Source organism: Hyla sarda, chromosome 6 (genome assembly GCF_029499605.1).
Source record: "Hyla sarda isolate aHylSar1 chromosome 6, aHylSar1.hap1, whole genome shotgun sequence".
Classification (NCBI taxonomy): Eukaryota; Metazoa; Chordata; class Amphibia; order Anura; family Hylidae; genus Hyla; species Hyla sarda.
The window spans coordinates 256759225-256784238 of record NC_079194.1 but is presented as its reverse complement, the minus strand read 5'-3'; the positions used below and the strand labels follow the sequence as shown (position 1 = coordinate 256784238).

General features: G+C 44.8%; 1 protein-coding gene across 1 annotated transcript in view; it reads left to right on the top strand.

The window, feature by feature from the left end:
* Nucleotides 1-25014, top strand: part of ATG2A (autophagy related 2A) — a 157625-nt gene that overhangs the window by 114200 nt on the left and 18411 nt on the right. Inside the window, exons 29-31 of the mRNA XM_056527047.1 lie at nt 21926-22049; nt 23700-23917; nt 24064-24293. Of these exons, the coding sequence (XP_056383022.1) occupies nt 21926-22049; nt 23700-23917; nt 24064-24293 (572 nt within the window). The remainder of the gene's footprint in view (nt 1-21925; nt 22050-23699; nt 23918-24063; nt 24294-25014) is intronic.

The window sequence follows — 25014 nt, the reverse complement described above, 5'->3', positions numbered from 1 at the left end:
GCACCATTATAAAAAAAAAAAAATTAAATAAAAATTATAATAATAATACAAAAGTTCAAGTATTCTGTAGCTTGTCAGACAATTTGGCGTACTCTGGTGCCCTCTTGTGGCTAATCCTTGCATTGCCTTATATTTGGTTTACTTTTCATGCCTGAAGTTCTGGGTTCCTTAATTCCCTCCTCCAGCGGCTGGCCTACCAAACCGGTAGGCCAGACGGTGGTCTGCATGATTTCCTCTGCCGCTTGCCACACGTCTCACGGCTGATGTATTGATGTATTGTTGCTGCAGTTCCGATACCCCTCTGCTGGGTGCGGTATATGTGGTACTGACCGATGTGTTTTCAGGACCCATACCAGTAAGCCAGACAGTGGTCTGCATGGTTTCCTCTGCCATTTCTCCAACGTCTCACGTCTGAGGTGTCTGTGGCTGCAGTTCCGATACCCCGCTTCTAGGTGCGGTATGTGGAGAACTGACCGATGTCTCTTCAGAACCGATGCCAGTAAGCCAGACTGTAGTCTGCATGGTTTCCTTTGCCATTTATGACACATCTCTTGGCTGAGATGCCTGTGTCTGCAGTTCCGTTACCCCATTGATGGAATGCGGTATGGTGATATGGTGCGGTATGGCGGTCTGCCGATGTGCCTTCAGGACCCATACCAGTCAGTCAGACAGTGGTCTGCTTGGTTTCCTCTGCCGTTTGCCTTTTGTTTCAAGGCCAATGTATCTGTTACTGTTCCTGCAGTTCCGATGCCCTATTGCTGAGTGCGGTATAGGGAGAACTTACCCGAGGTGTCCTCTAGACCCATACCAGTAAGCCAAACAGGAGTCTGCCTGGTTTCCCACGTTTCACGGCTGAGGTGTCTGGGGCTGCAGTTCCGTTACCTGGGTTCGATGTATGGTGACCTGACTCGATGTGCCTTCAGGACTACTACGTCTTACATGGACCCTTCCCTGTAAGTCTGGATGGGTTCCTACATCACCGGTCACAGGATTCACAGATGATGCATCTGCGTCTGGAGTCCGGTTCCTCCCTACTGAGCGAGGTACTGATGGTATGTATGGTTGTCTTCTGTGGATCCACCTCAGTAGGCCAGACAATGGTCTGCATAATTGACTACACTGCCTGTCATGCATCGACCGGCTGCTGTTCTGTGACTGGTGTTCCAGTCCCTCTCTACCGGGTAAGATACTGATGGCATGTGTGATTGTTTTTGGTGAATCCAGGCCAGTAAGCCTCACTGTGGTCTGCATGGTTGTGTACACCGCCTTTCATACGTCAGATGGCTGCTGTATCTGCGCCTGGGGTTCCGGTTCTTCTCTACTCAGCGTGGTGCCGAGGGTAAAAGGGTTGTCTTCGGTGGCTCCATGCTGGTTGATCAAACAGTTATCTGCATGGTTGCTGCTCTGTCTGTTGTTCTTCAGACTGCTGGTGGCTCTGCAGCTTGGGTTCCGGTACCTCATTGCTGGTGGGGTGCCGATGGGATGCATCGTTGTTTACTTTGGACCCATACCAGTACGCCAGACATTCGTCTGCTGGGTTGTCTTCACCGTCTGTCCTGCATCAACCAGCTGGTGCCTCTGCCTTTTTCGGCACCTCACCATTGTGTGAGGCGTCCGACGGAGTGTTTCTTTCCCTGCTATGGTCCCATACCAGTGAGCCAGTCAGTGGCTGTATGGTTGCCTCACACGTCTGAGGTATTTGGGGCTGGAGTTCCCGTACCTCACTACTGAGCGAGGTGCCGATCACGTAACTCGTCTTTCCTGATCATGTACCTGTCATTAAGGTAGTGGTCTGCATGCTTTCCTGCGCCTATGGTTACACTTCACATCACCGGTGTATCTGCGATGGTCTTCCACGACTTCACTAGGGTTCCAGTACCCCACTGTTGTGCGTGGTATCGTGGACCTGACCAAGCGTGTTCCACGAACACTTTACGGGATGTCAGGGATGCATTCCATGGTCCCTCTGCTTTCCTCTATCTCTCTCCTGGGGGCGAGGTTTATTGGCCTCCCCACCTTTCCACCTTTGTCTTAGGTGCTCAGTTATCTCCGATCCGGCTGCTCTCCGTGATCGGTGGTTTCCCACTGTCTTGGTAGTTTTCCTGTGGTCTCTCCGAGAGGCCTCTTGTGCCTTATGCACCACTCCTCATACTGGTTACAGGGTTGCCTTCTACTGTCTACAGGCGGGTTTCTTTCCCCTCTGTGTGTGTCCAGATGTGCCTCATGGTCTCTAGGCCCCAGGACCAGACTGTGTCTGCTTGGTGTTATAATCCACCTGGTCACCTCCCACATTCGGCTGCAACTGTTGTCCGGTGTCTCTCTCCCGGGTGCAGTCCCGCAGGGGGTGTGCATGCGGGTTCTGGGACCCTTCTTCCTATAGGTCACTCTGTGTTGGCCTTTTTTTTTTTTCTGCTTCACGTTCATGCTTCGTCTCCTAAGTCTGCGGCTTCGGCCTTGGTGTTTGACACAGTTAGGAGATGGGGTGTGGGTGTTTGTCTGTGAGTTCCAGCGCATTTTGCTGCATCAGCAGCATTGCTCTGTTCTTCTTTCTTACGTTGCACTGTTGGTCCGCTGTGGGCATACCTCCCTTCCGGCTGATCCTTGGATGTCTGCGTTTTCCCTTGGTCCGTACGCCACTGTTGTCGTGGGGTCCTCTTGTCTGTGTTCCTACATATGCTAGGACCACATGGTAGGATTGGAGCCATCTCCTGTTGCTCGGGGACTTCCGGTGACTTTGTCTCTGCTGTTTCCGTGGCGGTTTCAGCACCTCTATTTTGACATGGGGCCTGCTTGGGCGCCTGTCGGTTCCACCACTCCCTGTACTTCCAGGTGTTTTCTTCCGGGGTCTCTGTTCAGGGTGACTTTGGCACCTCCTTGTCACTATCTGGATTGCTCCTCAGCGGGTCTTGTATTCTTGCCCAGCTTCGGGGTACCGGGCTCCGATCTCTTGGTTCGCACGGAGGCTCCTTCAGGCGGAGAGGGTTGCCGCTGCTGCCTGGGGGCTTCGTCCACCCCGTATTTGCATTTCCCTGCTCCTTCTTCGCCTGGCGCGTTTGGGGCTCCCCTTTTCTCTTGGAGTGCGGGTCCCATGGTGCTTGGCCTAGGTCTCTCCTTGAGTTGTCCTCTCAACCGCCCTTGTTTTTTCCCTCCTGGAGGGATTCTTTTTGGTTTTTGCTAACATGCATTCTACGGTGGAATTTCAAGTCTGGGTTTGTGTACTTTCTGTCTTCTATCGCCGCCTAGTGCTCTGTATGTAATTCTTACCCTTTTTGTCTGGGTCAGCTATCTGCATTGGCTCCACAGTCTTCTGGGGTATTTCTTCCTATGCCCGGACCCTGGGAGTCCAAGCTGGGCTCTCATTGGTCCTCCTCCATTCCCGTTCTGACGGGATGTTTCTTGAGGATGCTCAGGTCTACTCCGTCCACTCTGATCTCTCACTGTTGGTCCCCTTGATTTGGACTCTGTCTTGCGATGCTGCGGTGTGCCTTCTTTTCAGGCGGCTCTCCGATTCCTTAAGCCTTGGTGAGGGTTCAGTCTTGGATTTTTTACGACCAGCCCCTGGCTCCTCAGCGATTCGTTGGTCGGGGTGGTATTTCTGTTCTGCTCTCCTTTCCTTCTCTCTGGAAGTTTTCTCGCAGGAGAGTTTTTTCGCGGTCATCTGGTTCCCTTTTTCCTGTGTTTTTTAGTCTCTCTATATGACCCAGGTACCTTGGGTCTCTATAGTGGATGGACCTTCCCCTGGGTGTTCTGGTCCTTCTCCTTGGATGGGAGGTCTTACGGGAACTCATTTGTTCTGGGCTTTGTCTGTCTCCGACCTGGGAACTTGTCCATAGTCCTTGCGGGCATGCGAGTTCAGTCTTGGACTGTCTCCCTTTCGCTGGTGGTTGTTTTTTTCCCACCCTAGGGGACTGCTTTGGTACGTCCCATCAGTTAGGTGTCCCCCAATGAAGAGTGACCGAGAAAAGGAGTTTTCTTTGTACTCACCGTAAAATCTCTTTCTCGTAGCCTTCATTGGGGGACACCGCACCCACCCATTTCTTCTTTATACGGTTCTTGAGTTGTTTCCGGGATTCCTGTCTAGGGCCCTTCGGACGTATTTCCTTGTTGGCTTCTCCTACTGCTTTGTGACAAAACTGGTTGCTTCACTGCAGGTGGGCGGGTATATCCTGCCAGGGAGGAGCCGACTTTTCTTTTTTCTAGTGTCAGCGCCTCTTAGTGGCTGGAGCATACACCCATCAGTTAGGTGTCCCCCAATGAAGGCTACGAGAAAGAGATTTTACGGCGAGTACAAAAAATCTCCTTATCCCATCTGTGCCATTTCATTCCCCTTTATCCCCGTGCCACTTAATCCCCACTGATCATCATTCCCTAAATCATCCCTCCCCCTCACCCCTTGTGCCACATTACTTTTCCCCTTCCCTCCTCCCCCTGTGGTTCTTCTTACCTGGCTACCAGGCACAGGTGCAGCGGCTCTCTGATCCAGCAGGCTCAGATTCAGGGGCTCTCAGTGGGTTTGATGTTCACCTGACGTCCTCTGCACTCACTGAGGCGGCTGCCAGCAGCGACGAGTGACTCTCCTGTCATGTCATTTGTGAGTTCCCGCAGCCGCTGCTTACAGCCTCTAAGTGCAGTGCAGAGGACGTCCGGAGAACATCAAACCCACTGAGAGCCCTGCATCTGAGCCTGCTGGTCAGGTAAGAAGTACAACAGGGTGAGGAGGGAAGGGGAAAAGTGATGTGGCACAAGGGATTAGAGGGGGATGATTTGGCACAGGGGTATAAAGGGGGAAAGATTTGGCACAGGGGGTGGTAAGGAGGGGGTGATGAATTTGCACAGAGGGAGAATGAACTGGCACAGGGAGGAATCATGGGGTGATGATGTGGCAAGGAAGGGATGATTTGACATGGCACAGGGGGAATAAAGTGGCAGAGGGGGTTCAAGGGGGGAGGAATTGTGTTCTATAGGTAATTCTACTCTGCAGTAAGTAAAGTACAGTATTCGGTCATTTAGAAAGATTTTTGAGCTTTTTTTCCCAATAGGGGACATCTTTCAATAGCAGACATTCTCCCCCCCCCCCCCCTGTAAGTGTCTGCTGTTGGGAGATTCTACTGTATAATGAAAATTAGACAGTTAAGAACTCTCTATACTATCCACAAACTGAAGGGCTGTTAAAGACCAGCTTGTTGAAGGTTCTCTTTATACAAGGGGTTGGCTGTGGTAATGATATATGTCTTTTCTAATTTGCTATACGGTTTCCGTATATGGTTTTGTATTGAAAAAAAAAGTATACAGCGGTATAGCAAACAATATACATTGACCCAGTATAAAAGCAACACACAACAAAATGTATCCGGTTGTGGATGTTTTCGGCTTTGTGCATTTTTTTGTACAGTATAGCAAAATCTCGATGTGAATGTTGCCTTAACCTCTTCAGGACGCAGGGCCTATGGATACGCCCTGCATCCTGGGTCCTTAAGGACCAGGGCGTATCCATATGCCCGTGGGAAATCCGGTCCCCACCGCTAGCCGGTTGGGGATCGGAGCCGGATGCCTGCTGAAATCGTTCAGCAGGCATCGCGGCATAATGCCCAGGGGGGGTCATGATGACCCCTCATGTCGGCGATGGCCGGAGATCGCCGGAAAATTCAGCCCAGCGATCTGCGGCGGATTCCAGTGACCCGAAATTACAGGCTGTTCTCTGACGGCCCCGAACAGCCATAGCCAGCATTGATGCCACCTCACGATCACCCTGATTCGTCGGCCGGTTTACCGGCCGACCAATCAGGGCACCTGCTGCGGGTGTCACTCCCGCAACCCGCTCCGCCCCTCTTCCGGAGGACTTGAGCGTGTGCGTGAAGTGGACCCCGGCAGCTGGGGACCCCGATCCCCAACATCCCTGTTGGGATCGGGGCCCCAGGAGCGTCGGTGAGGGACTGACCTGAAGCGGCGGCTTGCAGCAGTAGGAGGTGAGTGAGCGCCTCCTGCTGTTGCTTAGCAACAGCTCCCAGCATGCAAAAAGGGCATGCTGGGAGCTGTAGTTATGCAACAGCAGGAGGCAGACCACCCCAACTCCCAGCATTCCCTTATAGGCATGCTGGGACTTATAGTTTTGCAACAGCTGGAGGCACATTTTTTCTATGGAAAAGTGTACCTTCAACTGTTGTATAACTACAACTCCCAGCTTGCACAAACAGCCAAAGTACATGCTGGGAGTTGTAGTGGTGCATCTGCTGGTTGCATAACTACAACTCCCAGCATGCCCGTTGGCTGTCGGTGACTGCTGAGAGTTGTAGTTTTGCAACAGCTGACTCAGTTTTTTTTTTTTTACCTAACTCAGTGTTTCACGACCTGTGTGCCTCCATCTGTTGCAAACTACAACTCCCAGCATGCACCGTACATTGACTCCCAGCATGCACCGTACACCGACACACTGGTTGTGAAACACTGAGTTAGGTCACAACCTCAGTGATACATAACCAGTGTGCCTACAGCTGTTGCAAAACTAAAACTCTCAGCATGTACAGTCTGTCAGCGCATGCTGGGAGCTGCAGTTTTGCAATAGCTGGATGTTCCACCCCCCCCCCCCCCCCAATGTGAATGTACAGGGTACACTCACATGGGCGGAGGTTTACAGTAAGTAACCAGCTGCAAGTTTGAGCTGCGGCAAATTTTCTGCCGCAGCTCAAACTGCCAGCGAGAAACTACTGTGAACCCCCGCCCGTGTGACTGTACCCTAAAAACACTACACTACACTACCACAAAATAAAATAAAAAAGTAAAAAAACACTACATATACACATACCCCTACACAGCCCCCCTCCCCAATAAAAATGAAAAACGTCTGGTACGCCACGGTTTCCAAAACGGAGCCTCCAGCTGTTGCAAAACAACTTCTCCCAGTATTACCAGACAGCCACTGACTGTCCATGCATGCTGGGAGTTTTACAACAGCTGGAGGCACCCTGTTTGGGAATCTCTGGCATAGAATACCCCCTATGTCCACCCCTATGCAAGTCCCTAATTTAGGCCTCAAATGCGCATGGCGCTCTCACTTTGGAGCCCTGTCGTATTTCAAGGCAACAATTTAGGGTCACATATGGGGTATCTCCGTACTTGGGAGAAATTGTGTTACAAATATTGGAGGGTATTTTCTGCTTTGACCCTTTTTAAAAATTTTGGGGAAAAAAAGCATTTTAGGTTAAAACTTTTTTACATATGCAAAAGTCGTTAAACACCTGTGGGGTATAAAGGTTCACTTAACCCCTTGTTACGTTCCCCGAGGGGTCTAGTTTCCAAAATAGTATGCCATGTGTGTTTTTGTTTTTTTTTTCCCTGTTCACCTGTTTTTTTCCCTGGCACCATTGGGGCTTCCTAAATGCGGCATGCCCCCAGAGCAAAATTTGCTTTCAAAAAGCCAAATGTGACTCCTTCTCTTCTGAGACCTGTTGTGCGCTAGCAGAGCACTTTTCACCCCCATATGGGGTGTTTTCTGAATCGGGAGAAATTGGGCTTCAAATTTTGGGGGGTATTTTCTGCCATTACCCTTTTTAAAAATTTTAAATTTTTGGGAAACCAGGCATTTTAGGTAAAAACATTTTTTTTTTTTTTTTACATATGCAAAAGTCGTGAATCATCTGTGGGGTATTAAGGTTCACTTTACCCTTTGTTATGTTCCCCGAGGGGTCTAGTTTCCAAAATGGTATGCCATGTGGGTTTTTTTTTTTTTTGCTGTTCTGGCACCATAGGGGCTTCCTAAAGGTGACATGCCCCCCAAAAAACATTTGTCGCTCCTTCCCTTCTGAGCCCTCTACTACGCCCGCTGAACAATTTACATAGACATATGAGGTATGTGCTTACTCGAGAAAAATTGGGTTTCAAATACAAGTAAAAATTTTCTCCTTTTTTTACCCCTTGCAAAAATGCAAAAATTGGGTCTACAAGAACATGCGAGTGTAAAAAATGAAGATTGTGAATTTTCTCCTTCACTTTGCTGCTATTCCTGTGAAAGATCTAAAGGGTTAAAACGCTAACTGAATGTCATTTTGAATACTTTGTGGGTGCAGTTTTTATAATGGGGTCATTTGTGGGGTATTTCTAATATGAAGACCCTTCAAATCCACTTCAAACCTGAACTGGTCCCTGAAAAATAGTGAGTTTGAAAATTTTGTGAAAAATTTGAAAATTGCTGCTGAACTTTGAAGCCCTCTGGTGTCTTCCAAAAGTAAAAACTCATACATTTTATGATGCAAACATAAAGTAGACATATTGTATATGTGAACCCAAAAAAAAATGTATTTTGAATATCCATTTTCCTTACAAGCAGAGAGCTTCAAAGTTAGAAAAATGCAAAATTTTCTATTTTTTCATCAAATTTTGGGATTTTTCGCCAAGAAAGGATGCAAGTTACCACAAAATTTCACCACTATGTTAAAGTAGAATATGTCACGAAAAAACTGTCTCTGAATCAGAATGATAACTAAAAGCATCCCAGTGTTATTAATGTTTAAAGTGACAGTCGTCGGAATTGTAAAAAATGGCCGAGTCCTTAAGGTGAAAAAGGGCTAAGTCCTTAAGGGGTTAAAGTGTATTCACATTACGTTTTGGGCATACGGCTCCCGGATCCCGCAGGGAAATTTAAAAACAGGCCGCTGCCATATGCCCGCTGGACCTGTGCCACATCTCATTAATTTAAATGAGTCTGCCAGAGTCATTTTCGCACCGTATCAGTTTTATTGCTGGACTGAAAACCGCGGCAGACCACGGTTTTCAGTCCGGCAACAGAACTGGATACGGTGCAAAAATGAGCCGACCGGAGTCACAATCTAACTCCGGCTGGTTCATTTAAAGGAATGGGATGCGGTGTGGGTCTGGGATCCAGCAGCCATATGTAAAAATGTAGTGTGAATGTAGCCTTAGAAAGTATTGCTGCCCTTAGATTTGATGTCTTTCTTTCTTGCTTTGCTGCTAAGCTTCTATATTTGCTGTTAGTATACACCTTGAAAATTTAGCCCAGCACTGTAGGCTAGGTTCACAACTGCATCTGGGGCTCTGTTGGAGACCGTTGTCACAGAATCATTTCAATGGAATGGACAAAAAAACACAGCCTGCAGTGTGTTTTTGTCTTGTAGAATCCTGTCCAATGAAGGGAAACCATAATGGAAACCTATAATTAAGACATGGCGGTCCATTGGTGTCTGGTGTGCAGATCCAGGGCCGGTGCAAGGATTGTTGCGCCAGGGACGCGCATGAACGTCCCTGTGCGTCGTTGTCAAGGCAACGTCACTAGGCCGGGCCCGGAGCGGAGAAGAGGGCCCCCCCGGTGAAAATGGACAGCCTGCAATGACTAACCCTCCCCGCCGGACGGTCCCTGCAGCATAGATGGCCAGGACCAGCTCACCCTTCCTTCCCACCGATGGGAGCTGAGTAGAAAACTAAAGGGGGTGTCTGGATGATGACGAAGGCCTCAGTGGTCTTCAACCTGCAGACCTCCAGAGGTTTCAAAACTACAACTCCCAGCATGCCCGGACAGCCGATGGCTGTCTGGGCATGCTGGGAGTTGTAGTTTTGCAACATCTAGAGGTCAGCAGGTTGAAGACCACTGATGAAGGGATTGACAGGCGGTGATGATGAAGGGGGGGGATGATGACGGGGGTTTTGATGATGACAGGGGGGATGGATGTATTTCCCACCCTAGGCTTCTAGTCGAGTCAATAACTTTTCCTGAGTTTTTGGGGTGAAATTAGGGGCCTCGGCTTATATTCGGGTCGGCTTATACTCGAGTATATATGGTATCCTGAAGATAGACCATACATGGAAAAAGTCCCCCAAAAAAAACAACAATTTTTAACAATGCAAAAAAGAAAATGCTGTGGCCTTTTGATGCTTATTTGAACTGCACTTTATTATCTCACATAATATTTGGAATAATACGCTTTTTACAGCAGTCTCATATGGTATACAATGTTCAAATAGCTCTCAGAAACATGTTAGAACCTGCTGTGAAAAGCACCGTGAATGTTCTCCTGCTTGTATAAATAATAGAGATGTACCATAATACTGTTCAGTATTACATTCTTGATTTTTATTTTTATTTATTGAAGACATAACCTGTCTACCACCTTCTGTAGTCTGCTGATTCCCCTCTATTTTGGCTCATAACAAGGCCTCATGTGACCTTGGTTGATAAACAGCATCTTGACAGGCAGGCATCCAAGTTCAGAGGATTCTCACTCCCAAATTCCATACTATGATGTTTTGCGGCTTTATCCTCCTGGGTTCTGGCACCGGTAGTCCAAACACTTCCTTTCAGGCTATATTATTAATCTAAGTGTGGTAAACACATTGACATTTAAGGCTATTTTATTTTCTCAGGGAGTACCATATGTCTCCATTACCCATTATATCTAATCTAAAGGATCTAATGCTGCGGCCATTGTTTGATGCTATTTTTGTTAGGTTGTATTCAGATAGGCAGTGGATAAAGACAATAAAATAATCACATCTAAAGCTTTTACATAGCTTTCAAACGTTTGTACACTTTAGTTTTTTTCCAGTTTGCCTTATACCCTGAAGCCAAGTTATTTCCTTGGCAAACTTCTCATACTATGTTTTTTTCTTAAGTGGGTGCCTAACAAATAGCACATATGACTTCCTGAGGCTACTTCAGTGCTTTTCCTTTAATGGGACACTTAACCTAAAAAATTGACATTGGTTAGTCTGCAGGATATTTTTCTGAAACAACCATTCTGATAGAAATCGTACTAACAGTGTGGGTTAAATTACTTTAGATCTCTTCCGTTCTCGGCTGGCAATTAACTCTGCCGCCATATTTTGAGAAAGTAGAGCAGGATAGGGTGGGGGTTTCTTCTTCAGGGATACCCCTGGCCATAAAAGACCGACTTCTGGCTAATAGCGCTTCCCTGGAAAGATGAAGAAACCCTCACCCTAACCTGCTTTTGCATAACGGTACCGACGCTGAGCCGCTCCCAGCTATTGGATATATCTCCCAAGCGTTATACAGTGTTGTGCCTGCTTGTGCAACACATAAAGGTGAGCAGTGCTTCCTGCACTCATTATTAAACTGGTAACGGCACTATTAGCGCCATCTCTGTCTCCTGTTTTCTATATTCTTAGCCATATTTTGAGAAGGAAGAGAGGAAAAAATGTTCAAAAACTTTTCTCCCCCCTCTTTGTTTTGTTTTATACCGTTTACAGTCACCTCAGTGTCTGTTTGCAGCGATGCCTTCTCCTCCTCCTCCTTACTGGCTGCAGCTGGAGCCTCCCTCTATGCCGTATCTACAAAGATCATTAAGCTAAGCTCCACCCAATCAGCAGGGCCCTAGCTCATAACGCATGTTTCACCTATAGGATTTCTACAAGGCTGTTTGTTTCAGGAACATGCAGAAAATCCTACAGGCTAACTGTGAACAAGTTTACCCCATTTACTTTTATCATTATTTTCTAGATGTATTGTTTCAAGGCAACAGTTTAGGGCCACATATGGGGTATCGCCGTACTCGGGAGAAATTGCCTAACAAATTTTGGGGGGCTTTTTCTCCTTTTACCCCTTATGAAAAGGAACAGTTGGGGTCTACACCAGCATGTTAGTGTAAAAAAATAAAAAAATTTACACTAACATGCTGGTGTTGCCCTATACTTTTCATTTTCACAAGAGGTAAAAGGGAAAAACGCTCCCCAAAAATTTGTAACGCAATTTCTCCCGAGTACGGAGATACCCCATATGTGGGCGCAAAGTGCTCTGGGGGCGCACAACAAGGCCCAGAAGGGAGAGTGCGCCATGTACATTTGAGGTGATTTGCACAGGGGTGGCTGATTGTTACAGCGGTTCTGACAAACGCAACAAAAAAAAACACACCCACATGTGACCCCATTTTGGAAACTACACCCCTCACGGAATGTAATAAGGGGTTCAGTGAGAATTTACCCCCCCACAGGTGTCTGACGGATCTTTGGAACAGTGGTCCATGAAAATGAAAAATTTTGCACAGCCCACTGTTCCAAAGATCTGTCAGACACCAGTGGGGGGTAAATGCTCACTGTACCCCTCATTACATTCTGTGAGGGGTCTAGTTTCCAAAATGGTATGCCATGTGGGGATTATTTTGCTGTTCTGGCACCATAGGGGCTTCCTAAATGCGACATGCCCCCCGAGCAAAATTTGCTCTCAAAAAGCCAAATATGACGCCTTCTCTTCTGAGCATTGTAGTTCGCCCGCAGTGCACTTCAGGTCCACTTATGTGGTACCTCCATACTCAGAAGAGATGGGGTTACAAATTTTGGCGGGTCTTTTCTGCTTTTAACCCTTGCAAAAATGTGAAATTTGGGGGGAAACCCACATTTTAGTGAAATTTTTTTAATTTTTTTTTACATATGCAAAAGTCGTGAAACACCTGTGGGGTATTAAGGCTCACTTTATCCCTTGTTACGTTCCTCAAGGGGTCTAGTTTCCAAAATGGTATGCCATGTGTTTTTTTTTTTGCTGTTCTGGCACCATAGGGGCTTCCTAAATGCAACATGCCCCCCGAGCAAAATTTGCTCTCAAAAAGCCAAATATGACTCCTTCTCTTCTGAGCATTGTAGTTCGTCCGCAGTGCACTTCAGGTCCACTTATGGGGTACCTCCATACTCAGAAGAGATGGGGTTACAAATTTTGGGGGGTCTTTTCTGCTATTAACCCTTTAAAAAATGTGACATTTGGGGGAAAACCAACATTTTAGTGAAAAAAAAATATATATTTTTTTTTACATATGCAAAAGTCGTGAAACACCTGTGGGGTATTAAGGCTTACTTTATTCCTTGCTATGTTCCTCAAGGGGTCTAGTTTCCAAAATGGTATGCCATGTGTTTTTTTTTTTTTTGCTGTTCTGGCACCATAGGGGCTTCCTAAATGCAACATGCCCCCCAAAAACCATTTCAGAAAAACGTACTCTAAAATCCCCTTGTCGCTCCTTCGCTTCTGAGCTCTCTACTGCGCCCGCCGAACACTTTACATAGACATATGAGGTATGTGCTTACTCGAGAGAAATTGGGCTACAAATATAAGTATACATTTTATCCTTTTACCCCTTGTAAAAATTCAAAAATTGGGTCTCCAAGAACATGCGAGTGTAAAAAATGAAGATTTTGAATTTTCTCCTTCACTTTGCTGCTTTTCCTGTGAAACACCTAAAGGGTTAAAACATTTACTGAATGTCATTTTGAATACTTTGGGGAGTGCAATTTTTATAATAGGGTCATTTATGGGGTATTTCTAATATGAAGACCCTTCAAATCCACTTCAAACCTGAACTGGTCCCTGAAAAATTGCGAGTTTGAAAATTTTGTGAAAAATTGGAAAATTGCTGCTGAACTTTGAAGCCCTCTGGTGTCTTCCAAAAGTAAAAACGCGTAAATTTTATGATGCAAACATAAAGTAGACATATTGTATATGTGAATCCCCCCCAAAAAATTATTTGGAATATCCATTTTCCTTACAAGCAGAGAGCTTCAAAGTTAGAATAATGCTAAATTTTAAATTTTTTCACCAAATTTTGGGATTTTTCACCAAGAAAGGATGCAAGTTACCACAAAAATTTACCACTATGTTAACCCCTTAACGACGCAGGACGTATATTTACGCCCTGCGCCGGCTCCCGCGATATGAAGCGGGATCGCACCGCGATCCCGCATCATATCGCGTCGGTCCCGGCGCTCATCAACGGCCGGGACCCGCGGCTAATACCACACATCACCGATCGCGGCGATGTGCGTTATTAACCCTTTAGAAGCGGCGGTCAAAGCTGACAGCCGCTTCTAAAGTGAAAGTGACCCGGCTGCTCAGTCGGGCTGTTCGGGACCGCCTCGATTTCAGCTGACCGGACACCGGGAGGGCCCTTACCTGCCTCCTCGGTGTCCGATCGACGAATGACTGCTCCGTGCCTGAGATCCAGGCAGGAGCAGTCAAGCCTCGATAACACTGATAACACTGTTAATACACGACTGTGATCAGGATGAGAGATCAGTGTGTGCAGTGTTATAGGTCCCTATGGGACCTATAACAATGCAAAAAAAAATGTAAAAAAAAAGAGTTAATAAAGGTCATTTAACCCCTTCCCTAATAAAAGTTTGAATCACCCCCCTTTTTCCATAAAAAATATAAAACCGTGTAAAATAAATAAATAATAAACATATGTGGTATCGCCGCGTGCGTAAATGTCCGAACTATAAAAATATATCATTAATTAAACCGCACGGTCCAAAGTCAAAGAAAGCGTATTTTGGTCACTTTTTATACCATTAAAAAATGAATAAAAAGTGATCAAAAAGTCCGATCAAAACAAAAATCATACCGATAAAAACTTCAGATCACGGCACAAAAAATGAGTCCTCATACCGCCCTGTACGTGGAAAAATAAAAAAGTTATAGGGGTCAGAAGATGACATTTTTAAACGTATACATTTTCCTGCATGTAGTTGATTTTGTCGCACTTCTGGAAAAAATCATAAACCTATATAAGTAGGGTATCATTTTAACCGTATGGACCTACAGAATAATGATAAGGTGTAATTTTTACCGAAATATGCACTGCGTAGAAACGGAAGCCCCCAAAAGTTATAAAATGGCGTTTTTTTTCGATTTTGTCGCACAATGATTTTTTTTTCCGTTTCGCCGTGCATTTTTGGGTAAAATGACTGTCACTGCAAAGTAGAATTGGCGACGCAAAAAATAAGCCATAATATGGATTTTTTGGTGGAAAATTGAAAGGGTTATGATTTTTAAAAGGTAAGGAGGAAAAAACGAAAGTGCAAAAATGGAAAAACCCTGAGTCCTTAAGGGGTTAAAGTAGAATATGTCACGAAAAAACTATCTCAGAATCAGAATGATAACTAAAAGCATTCCAGAGTTATTAATGTTTAAAGTGACAGTGGTCAGATTTGCAAAAAAGGGCTTCGTCCTAGAGGTGAAAATGGGCTCCGTCCTTAAGGGGTTAAAGGGGTACTCCCGGTGGGGGGGGGGGGTCGGGGGGGAAATGTTTTCAAGTCAACTGGTACCAGAAAGTTATACAGATTTGTAAATTACTTCTTTGTGTAAAATCTTATCCTTCCAGTACTGCTGTATACTTAAATAAAGCTGTGTATACTACTAAAGAAACATCTGCTCTGGACAGTTCCTAACACAGACAGATGTGTCAGCAGAGAGCACTGTGGTCAGACAGAAAAGAACTTCACAACTTCCTCTGTATCATACAGCAGCTGATAAGTACTGGAAGGATAAAGATTTTTAAATAGAAGTAATTTACCAATCTGTAAAAAAATTCTGGCACCAGTTGAATTGAAAACATTTAAAGAGTCCATATCTTGTGTAGATAATATAAGCAGTTCTAGTGAGGACATGTCTAGGGCACAATATGTGAATTTGCGGACTCTTCATCAATTGACCTGTAGGCTGATCCAACAAAGAGTTATTTCAAGTGGCGATGGATATAAGCAATCCACTCCCCAGTGGGAACAATTACTAGCTGCTGATGATGTCATAGGAATACAATCTCTGTTGGGAATGATTAGTGACTAGTACTTATGTCATGCTAATAAAATCCCCAACACCTGTCTCTGTTTAAAATTCTTCGACTTTGCCAAATGTTATTTTTCCTGTCTGTACCTCTGCTAAATCTTGGGAAAGATGAGTAGCAGTGATCTCGTCCTCCCTTCATTTATATTGACACAAGGAGCATGACCTCTGGCAGTAGCCAACATTGCATTCTAACTATCCCAAATGTGAATGTCAGTAAATTCAGTAAATTGTGATTTCTTGTTCTCCTGGGGCTTTGTTAAACTGTTGCTGGACTCGGAGAAAAAGAAAATGAATCATCATTTACAGATCTGCAAAAAATATTTCTGATGCTGCTCCTCCCAAAGTAATATTTGTGAAGTGCATGGTTCAGCACATCTCGGTGCCAGTATTGGGCTCACATTTTCCTCCCAATTATTGTATGTGAATAAAAACATGTTGAAGTCCGTAAACTGACTAATGTAGAAAAGTACAAGTTTACCTGGTTTGCCTTAAAGGGGTACTCCAGATAATTTTTTTTCTTATAAAAGGCTATACCTGTTATTGGAGGTTGTCATGTTAACTACACCATTAGGATATTGACAGCCTATAACCCCCCCCCCCCCCCCCCCAAAAAAAAAAAAACCCTTAAGAAAAAAAAAAAAAGACCTCTGTCTTGAAACAGATTGGCCCAGGATGAACAAGCTGTCTAAAACCCAAACTGTCGGGTTTGGCCATAGCAACCAATTACAACTCCACTTTCCTTTCACATTTGGTAAAATAAGCCCGATTTCGCACCACAGAATCTCCTGCTGGAATTTCTACAGGGGATCAAAGGGTGGCACCAGGACTGCCATAGATAACAATGCATTTCTGAGCAGATCCGCTGAAAGAATCTGAATACATAAACATTCTTTTGGTGGATCTGCACAGAAATCATTGCTGTCTTGGGATTTCCAGGGAAAATTCCGGCCCGTGATTCAGTGGTGTGAACCCAGCCTAAAAATGAGCTGTGATTGATTGCTATAGGCAAAACCATAAACCAAACCTATTCTGTTACTTAGGGATAAAATTACATGCTGCCTACTGACGTCTATGGAAAAGAGAGGAGGAAGTGTCTGGAGAGAGACAGAGACATTGATACACACAGAAGGGTTGCAGCAGCTTGTTGAGAGTGTTACCTCTCACTCAAAGTGCTTGATTTAGAGCTTGCACTGCTCAGTACTGCTCTATAATATCATCCATATTGCTGCTGCCACATACATGGCACAAAACAACAGGCACACTTTACAAATGACATTCACTTCTGCTTCACATGTATAAATAAACATTAATAATATGATCCTGGGCATAGAAAGCTACGTGTCTGTACACCCTATGTTTGTTTTTATAGTATGTGTGTCCTTATGCTCCCACTGTGACATACCGTATTTACTTGATTATAATACAATCCTGATTATAAGACAACCCCCACCGCTCAACTTTGGATTGTTTGGATTATTGAAAGTAAAAAACAAAAGGTGTAAATGTAAGACTACTCTATGACCATTTCATATCCAATCGCCTCCATTCCATGTTTATTCCCCTGATTTCATGTCCCTCATACAGTTTTTCCCATAAATGGGGATAGTCCTCCAAAGCCTCCAAATATATTAGTGTTAATGGATAGTAGAGCTGTTCGTATGACTATAAAATGACAAGATATTAGGTAGGTATGAACCAGTGAATATTGATGAAGTGATGACAATAGTATTTTGAGCATATTGACTCTGATCTTTTTATATGACCTAGTATGTGATGGGGCTGACCCAAAAAAAAGAGAGTCTAAACTAAAATCACTATGTCAGCTTTAGATTAAGCAGTTAAGTCTTATTGTTATCCACATAACTACTAATAGTCCATTAAAGCTACAGAACTTTTTAATGGATGGGCTATTCTTGGGGTAGGTCCTCAATATCCAGACGGTGGGTATCTGACACGAAGCACCCCCCCGTTGATCAGCTGTTTGTCCGATCCGCAGTGTAGGTGCTGAAGCCTGAAGCACACAGCTCCATACATTGTGTTATGTCTATGCTGGGTTACTGCATGTATTTCAGTGGAAGGGCCATCAATCAAAAAGTCCTGGGAAACCCCTCTAACACTAACATTTTAGAGCATTGCAAATTTCAGTTAAAGGATAAGTATCATAGAAAATAACCTATCCCCTATCCTTCGGGCAGAGGATACGTTTTAGATAGCGGGAGGTCCGAGCGCTGGGGCCCCCCGCGATCTCCTGTTTGGAGCCCCGGCTCTCCTTCACAGCGGCATGCCACGCCCTCTCCATATAGCTGTATGGGAGAGCCGTTCGTCACTCTTCGGCTCTCCCATAGAGCTATATAGAGGGGGCATAGCGGCCCCTGCTTCAGGCGTGGGTCGTGACGTGAAACCCCCCCCCCCCGTCCTGCAATCTGAAATTCATCCCCTATGCTTCGGATAGGGGATACGTTGTTTTCTTTTTTTTCCATGATACTTGTCCTTTAATACAAGTGAACATGGAGGCTGAAGGTTTGGTGACTACTCGTGTGGGAGCTGTAATTCTCTTTAGTCACTTTCCTAATGTTACTGTCAATGCTAAAGTAACACAGTCACCTTTTTATTAAGAAACAGTCTGGTTGCTATTAGCAACTGCACCGCTCAAACTCTGCACAAGTTTTGATAAATCTTCCCCTATTTGGATGGTTTAGTTGTAATATACTGCACCTGGAGTAAAGATGTAGTTAGGACATAGTAAATCAGTTGTGTTCGTATATGCACACTCCAGATGTGTAAGAAAGCCATCTCTAAAAGCAAATGGAATTCTGTATTTATTTTTACATTTCTAAGTTTTCAGTTCCTCCCTTTTTTCAAAGGAATTTGTTGCGTTAAAACCAGTTTGGCAGAGGTAGCGATTTCTCTGCTAGTCTAAGTGGAGTAGTCCGCTGTTAGCAAGCTGAACAACCTCACTTCACACGCGATCTATCCATTAATAGACACTTCATGTCTCATTATCTTCTGCTATCTATGAAACCCTCAGGGCCCTTGTACACAGGCCGACCGTCTGAAGATAACGCTGTTCTTGGTGATTGGGGTTCGTTTGCTGAACCTTCACAAGACTCAATTCATTGCATGGCTGCACAAACGATTGCTGAATCATTGATGTGGTCCTTTAAATACTGGTGGCGATGATTTACCTGATAATCTGCCCGTGTAAAAAGACCAATTTAAACCGATTTAAAGCCAAATATAGAAAATATAGAAAGGGGTAAAATCCACTGTAAAAAAAATCCAAATAAGATATTGCCATGTGCCAGTCTACATATAAAAGTCTGCAGCATGTGGATAATATTGTAAATCTCCATATCCATCCACATGCGTGGCACTGTAATACACTCAGAATAATACGAGAGCAAATACACAGCAATTCCAATGTATGTGGACTTTACTATTAGGTGAATGGTATTTGTTTATTGCTTCATGCATAAAAATATATTTTTAAATAAATATATATTTATTCTATAACCTAATAGGGAATGCCATGACTTGGTTGTTGGCACACCAAGCTATGTGAGAGAGGTTTCGAGGATAATGGGTCCCAGTAGTCAGACCTTCTTAGTGAAGTTACCGAATATCCTAACTGTATTCCATATTATCTGAGTACTCTAAAGGCTATGGACATCTTTGAAAAGCATTACTTTTGTTGCTTTGTACTTTTCTGCATTAAAAGTTTGCTTACCGTAGTTTTTTCCCACAGTCCCTACAGTCTGCTGTGGGTGTTCTGCTAGATTTCTACATTTGAACATAGCTCATGTATTTCTTCCCCCAGAGTGCCTTGTATCTCCTTTTCTTTCTTATTGCAGCCTGTGTGAGCTGTCCTCCAAGGGGCCTTTAATGTGATAGGCAGTAAATATCAAGAACGATAACCTGAACTTTCTATTGGAATGGAGAAGCCAGTTTTGATTGTGCAGGGTTACCTCCCTTTGTTGTGTGTCAGCGATAGCCATGATAGTGCTCAACTATCTCTGGCACTCACATAGACAATGAACGGAGCGGCCTCCCACCTTTCCAGCATTGAGCCCTGCACATCAAGGGAGGGAGAATTGAAGGGAGGAAGCGTGCATCCTGTGGCCTACACAGACTATTTTACCCTTGAGCTCTGAGCATAATCTTCAGTTGACAGATTCCCTTTAACAGTAGTGTATTCGTCTTAATATTAGTAATAGAACAGCTTCAAGTGAAACAGTCCTGTAAGAAGAATGTATCAATTCAGTTCCACATTCTTAGTCCACATTCCACATTCTAAGGAACGTTAAGGCTAGGTTTCCACTTGTTTTTATTGGCGTTTTATTGCAACAACAAAAAAAACGCCCATTCTGCCGCTTGTTGTTTTTTATGTGATAAAACGCTGCGGCCAGATGTTAGCTGCAAGTCGATAGGTAACTGCAAAATGCCATATCCACTTGACGTTTTTCAGTTTGGCTTATTTTAATCCTTTTGGCGTTTTGCAGCTATTTTTGGCTCCTTGGCAGCTTTTCAAAAACGACCTCTTGAGTCTTTGACATTTTGTTTATTTTTATTTCTATTTACACAGGTTATTTTTTTATAAGGGGTTAAAGGATCTTTATTAACTTTTTTCTAACTTTTTTTGCAATGTTATAGCCCCCTCTAGGCTATTAACATGGCAATGATCAGTGTTATCGGCAGTCGATTGTTCAACATTGGATTTCAGGCTTGGAGCAATCAATCACCGATCGGACGCACCGGAGGCAGGTAATGGACCCTCCGCTCGCGTTGTAGCTGACCGGGACATCGTGATTTCACCGCGATGGTCCCAATCAGCCCGACTGAGTTGCCGGGAGTGTATTTTTGCTACTTTAGACTGGGCGATCAACTTTGAACGCCGCGTCTAAAGGGTTAATAGCACGCGGCACAACGATCAGTGCCACTTGCTATAAGCCCAGGGTCCCGGCTTTCATTAGCCGCCGGGACCGACCCGCTATGAACCCGTGTTATAGACCGGGCGCACACGTACGCCCTGCGTCCTTAAGAGGTTAAAGTCCTCTGCATACACTGATCTGAAACGAGGAGAAAAAAAGAAACACAAAAAATTGTTTAGGACATTTTTGCCGCTCTCCACTGGGGAGAGCACCCAAAATGCGATGTCTTCACAAACAGAGAGGCTCTAATTGTTGCTTAGCCTCTAATTGTTGTAGTTTAGCAACAGCTGGAGTCTCCCTGTCTGGGAAGACACTGGCAGAAGGGTCTGTTCACATTATACAAAACGTACAATGTGAACAGAGCCTCACACTTACCACTCTGCCTCCCGTCTGTAGCTCCGCCCCTAATTATGTCATCAATAGGGGCGGAGCTACACTGACTTGACAGAGAGCGAGGGAGGTAAGTGGGATCTCCTGTTCTGTATACACTATATACAGCCCCAAAGTGGCTGTAGGAGCAGGGAGTCCTGTCAGTCTGGTGACAGGATCCCCGGCTCCTGTATAGTATACACGAATACACTATTCCCACCTGTATACTATACGGCCGGGGGAGGTGAGTAGTGATGCTATAAAATCACTCCTCATTTCCTTACACTCTGTGGACCGGGCGCTCAGCATCCGACCCACACGGTGGTACCTGAAGACAGTGAGAAAACTGCCTCAGGTGACGAATTTGGCTGTTTCCACACACCAGGAAAAATGCCAAAACTCAGGAAAAAGCTGTGGCAGTTTTCCTGGCGTTTTTGCTGGTGGTAAAAAACCTCAGTGGAATCCTAGCCTAATGCTAGAAGAGCGATTGGTCTTAAAACTTTACCATGAGATAAAAGTTATGATGATAAATTTTATCTGTTACTACCTGCCCTCATTTTATTCATTTCGGCTTCCGGAACCGCTGGAGGTCCTCAGGCTGAGTCCATCTAGACCACCGGGACGGAAGATAGTGACGTCACGGCTCCGCCCCTGTGTGACGTCACACCCCGCCCCTCAATGCAAGTCTATGGGAGGGGGCGTGACAGGTGGGTGCTGCATGGTAGATCCAGGGGGTCCCCAGCAGCGGGACCCCAGCGATCTGACATCTTATCCCCTATCCTTTGGTAGGGGATAAGATGTCTAGGTGCGGAGTACCCCTTTAACAATGACTTATTTCCGATGCCTTTGATCTGACCTTCACCTTATATGTAGTGCACTGATATTACTTGGTTTTACAGTTTTATCAGCACCTTAATTGATGACACTTTCAATGACTTTGTTTGACCTAAATAATGTTTATTGGGAAAACTGAAAAAGTACAAAAGAAAAGAGTACAAAATAAACAACCAAACTTCTCTGTTAGTAATGTTGGGGTTTCTTGTTTGTTCTTTTGTAGCCTCCAGAGGGGCCATCTTCTCTACCTCCATGTTTTCCTGCAGAGACTGCTCAAATCAACCAGGGTGACTTGACTGATGCCCTTATAGACACGGGAAAGAGCAGCAAAGAGCACTCTGAGGCAGGTGGGTACGGTGTTGCGGTGAACCTCCCATGACCATTTAAAAGAATGAAAATCTATGTTAGAGTATTGTAGGTCTTTCCATGATAGAAACAAAATTTGTTGGATTGGAATCAGTCCAATCCTTTGATTCTCTAGGACAGTGGTCTCCAACCTGCGGACCCCCAGATGTTGCAAAACTACAACTCCCAGCATGCCCGGACAGCCAACGGCTATCTGGGCATGCTGGGAGCTGTAGTTTTGCAACATCTGGGGGTCCGCAGGTTGGAGACCACTGCTCTAGGAGATAAGCAGCACCAGAGGAGAGCGGCAGATGTTTCATCCCATTCCCCTATCATTAAAGGGGTATTCCAGGAAAAACTTTTTATATATATATATATATATATATATATATATATATATATATATATATCTCAACTGGCTCCAGAAAATTAAACAGATTTGTAAATTACTTCTATTTAAAAAAAATCTTAATCCTTACAATAATTATCAGTTGCTGAAATTGAGTTGTTCTTATCTGTCTGGCAACAGTGCTCTCTGCTGACATCTCTGCTTGTCTCAGGAACTGCACAGAGCAGAAGAGGTTTGCTATGGGGATTTGCATCTACTCTGGACAGCTCCCGAGACACGTGTCATCAGAGAGCACTTAGAAAAGAACAACTCAACTTCAGCAGCTCATAAGTACTGAAAGGATTAAGATTTTTTTAATAGAAGTAATTTACAAATCTGTTTAACTTTCTGGAGCCAGTTGATATATATATATATAAAAAAAAGTTTTTTCCTGGAATACCCCTTTAAAGTAACATGCTTGTTTGACTGAACTAAATATGTATGTTAGTGAGGGAGTTGGGGATGGAAAAGGTGACTTCACACACAGCAGCTTTGTTGCAGACATTTCCGTATCTCTGACATTCATCTGCGCAGGATTGTTTCCGCATCATGCACGCAGATTTCTGTAAGCTCTTTACATGAATGAAACGGTTGCAGGCATTTTTATAATCTGTTGCATGTCAATACTAGTGTTGCTCGCGAATATTCGCAATGCAAATTTTATTCGCGAATATCGCGAATTCGCAAATATTCGCGAAAATAGCACTATATATTCGTAATTACGAATATTCTTATTTTTTTTTTTCCACAGTACACCTCACAGTGATCACCCCTCTCTGCTTCCAGCTTGTGTGGTGTAAAGAAGGCTCTAATACTACTGTGTGAGACTGGCGTACAAATTTTCGCATATGTGAATTTTCGCTTATGTTAATTTTCGCATATGCTAATTTTTGCACATGCGAATTTTCCTTTATGCTAATTTTTGCATATGCTAATTTCCGCATATGCAAAAATTTGACGTGAATATTACTGATATGCGAATTTAGCTAATATATGACGAATATTCGTCCATATATTCGCGAAATATCGGGAACTCGAATATAGCCTATGCCGCTCAACACTATTCAATACATCACTAGCCTGGGTTACATTTCATGCTGCCTACGAACTGATAGATCATTGTCTGAACAGAACATATTCATTTTTATTACTTGGTATTTGGAGTTGGGCTTGTGGGTTTTGTATTACTGTGATGGATGCTTCTGCCCAACTTATATTTATCACCTTGCCACCTTGTTTTATTCCTTCCTCCCTTTAAATTCAGGAGAGCCATTTATTCGACAGAACTCCCCTGTGTCCGTTTACCTTTTCCCTGAAGAAGTTTCCTCTGCGAATAGAATAGGGACAATCCAGCCATCACCTCCACCTCCAGGTTCACATTTATCACAGGAGAGCCTTGGGGGCTCAGATACCAGTGGAGATAGTGAGCTGACAGACACAGATGACTTCTGTATTCTTGATGCCCCTGGGATTGGTGTGCCCGTGAGTATCAAACCATTATTTATTAAAAAACAAAACAAAAAAAAACACTTGGCATTTCTGTATTTGCATGTCTATAACATATTTATAAGATAGTGAAATTATTAATATTGTGTTCGGTGTGTATCTTTTTTTTATGTTTTCCCCAGCCAAAGGATGGAGAACCTGTTGTGAGAAAACTAGTGGATAGCCCTATTTTGGTGAAGGATGGACACTTTTCTCGCCCACTTGGTAGCACTGACTTATTGAAGCCTCCAGCTAAATTTCCTGTGCCAGAGACTCGTATAGTACTAAGAGAGATTTCTGTTGTATGGCACTTATATGGAGGAAAAGATTTTGGCAGCAGTCGGCCAAACTCTGCAAGGACGCAGTCACCCAGGTTAGGACAATAGCTTCGTATGTACCGTAATTTTCCCCTATAGGACGCTCCAGCATATAAGACGCACCCAATTTTAAATTAGGAAAATCTAGAATACAATGTAAAGTATAGGTCATAGTGATCTTCAACCAGCGGACCTCCAGATGTTGCAAAACTACAATTCCCAGCATGCCCGGACAGCCGTTGGCTGTCCGGGCATGCCAGGAGTTGTAGTTTTGCAACATCTGGAGGTCCGCAGGTTGAACACCACTGGTATAGGAGGTAATACTCAAGTGTCCCCGCTGCTCCGGACCCGTCATTGCTCTTCACCGCTGCCCTGGATGTCGCCCTCCATCGCGGTCTCCGCGTCCCCAGGGTGTCCCCGCCGCTTCGGAACATCTCTGCTACCCGGTATCCTTGCTTTCCGTCGCCGCCACTACGCACGCCGCTCCTATTGGATGACGGGGCGGCGTGCGCGATGACGTGATGACGTCGAAGGAGAGCGCCGGCCATGCAGGGGATCCCGGCATGGAGCAGACACCGAGGAGGCAGGTAAGGTCCCTCCCGGTACAGCCGGGTTAGTGTCACTTTCACTTCAGACGCGGCAGTCAGCTTTGATCGCCGCGTCTGAAGGGTTAATACAGGGCATCACCGCGATCGGTGATGTCCTGTATTAGCCGCAGGTCCCGGCTGTTGATTGCCGCAGGGACCGCCGCGATAGGTGTGTATTCGCCTTATAAGA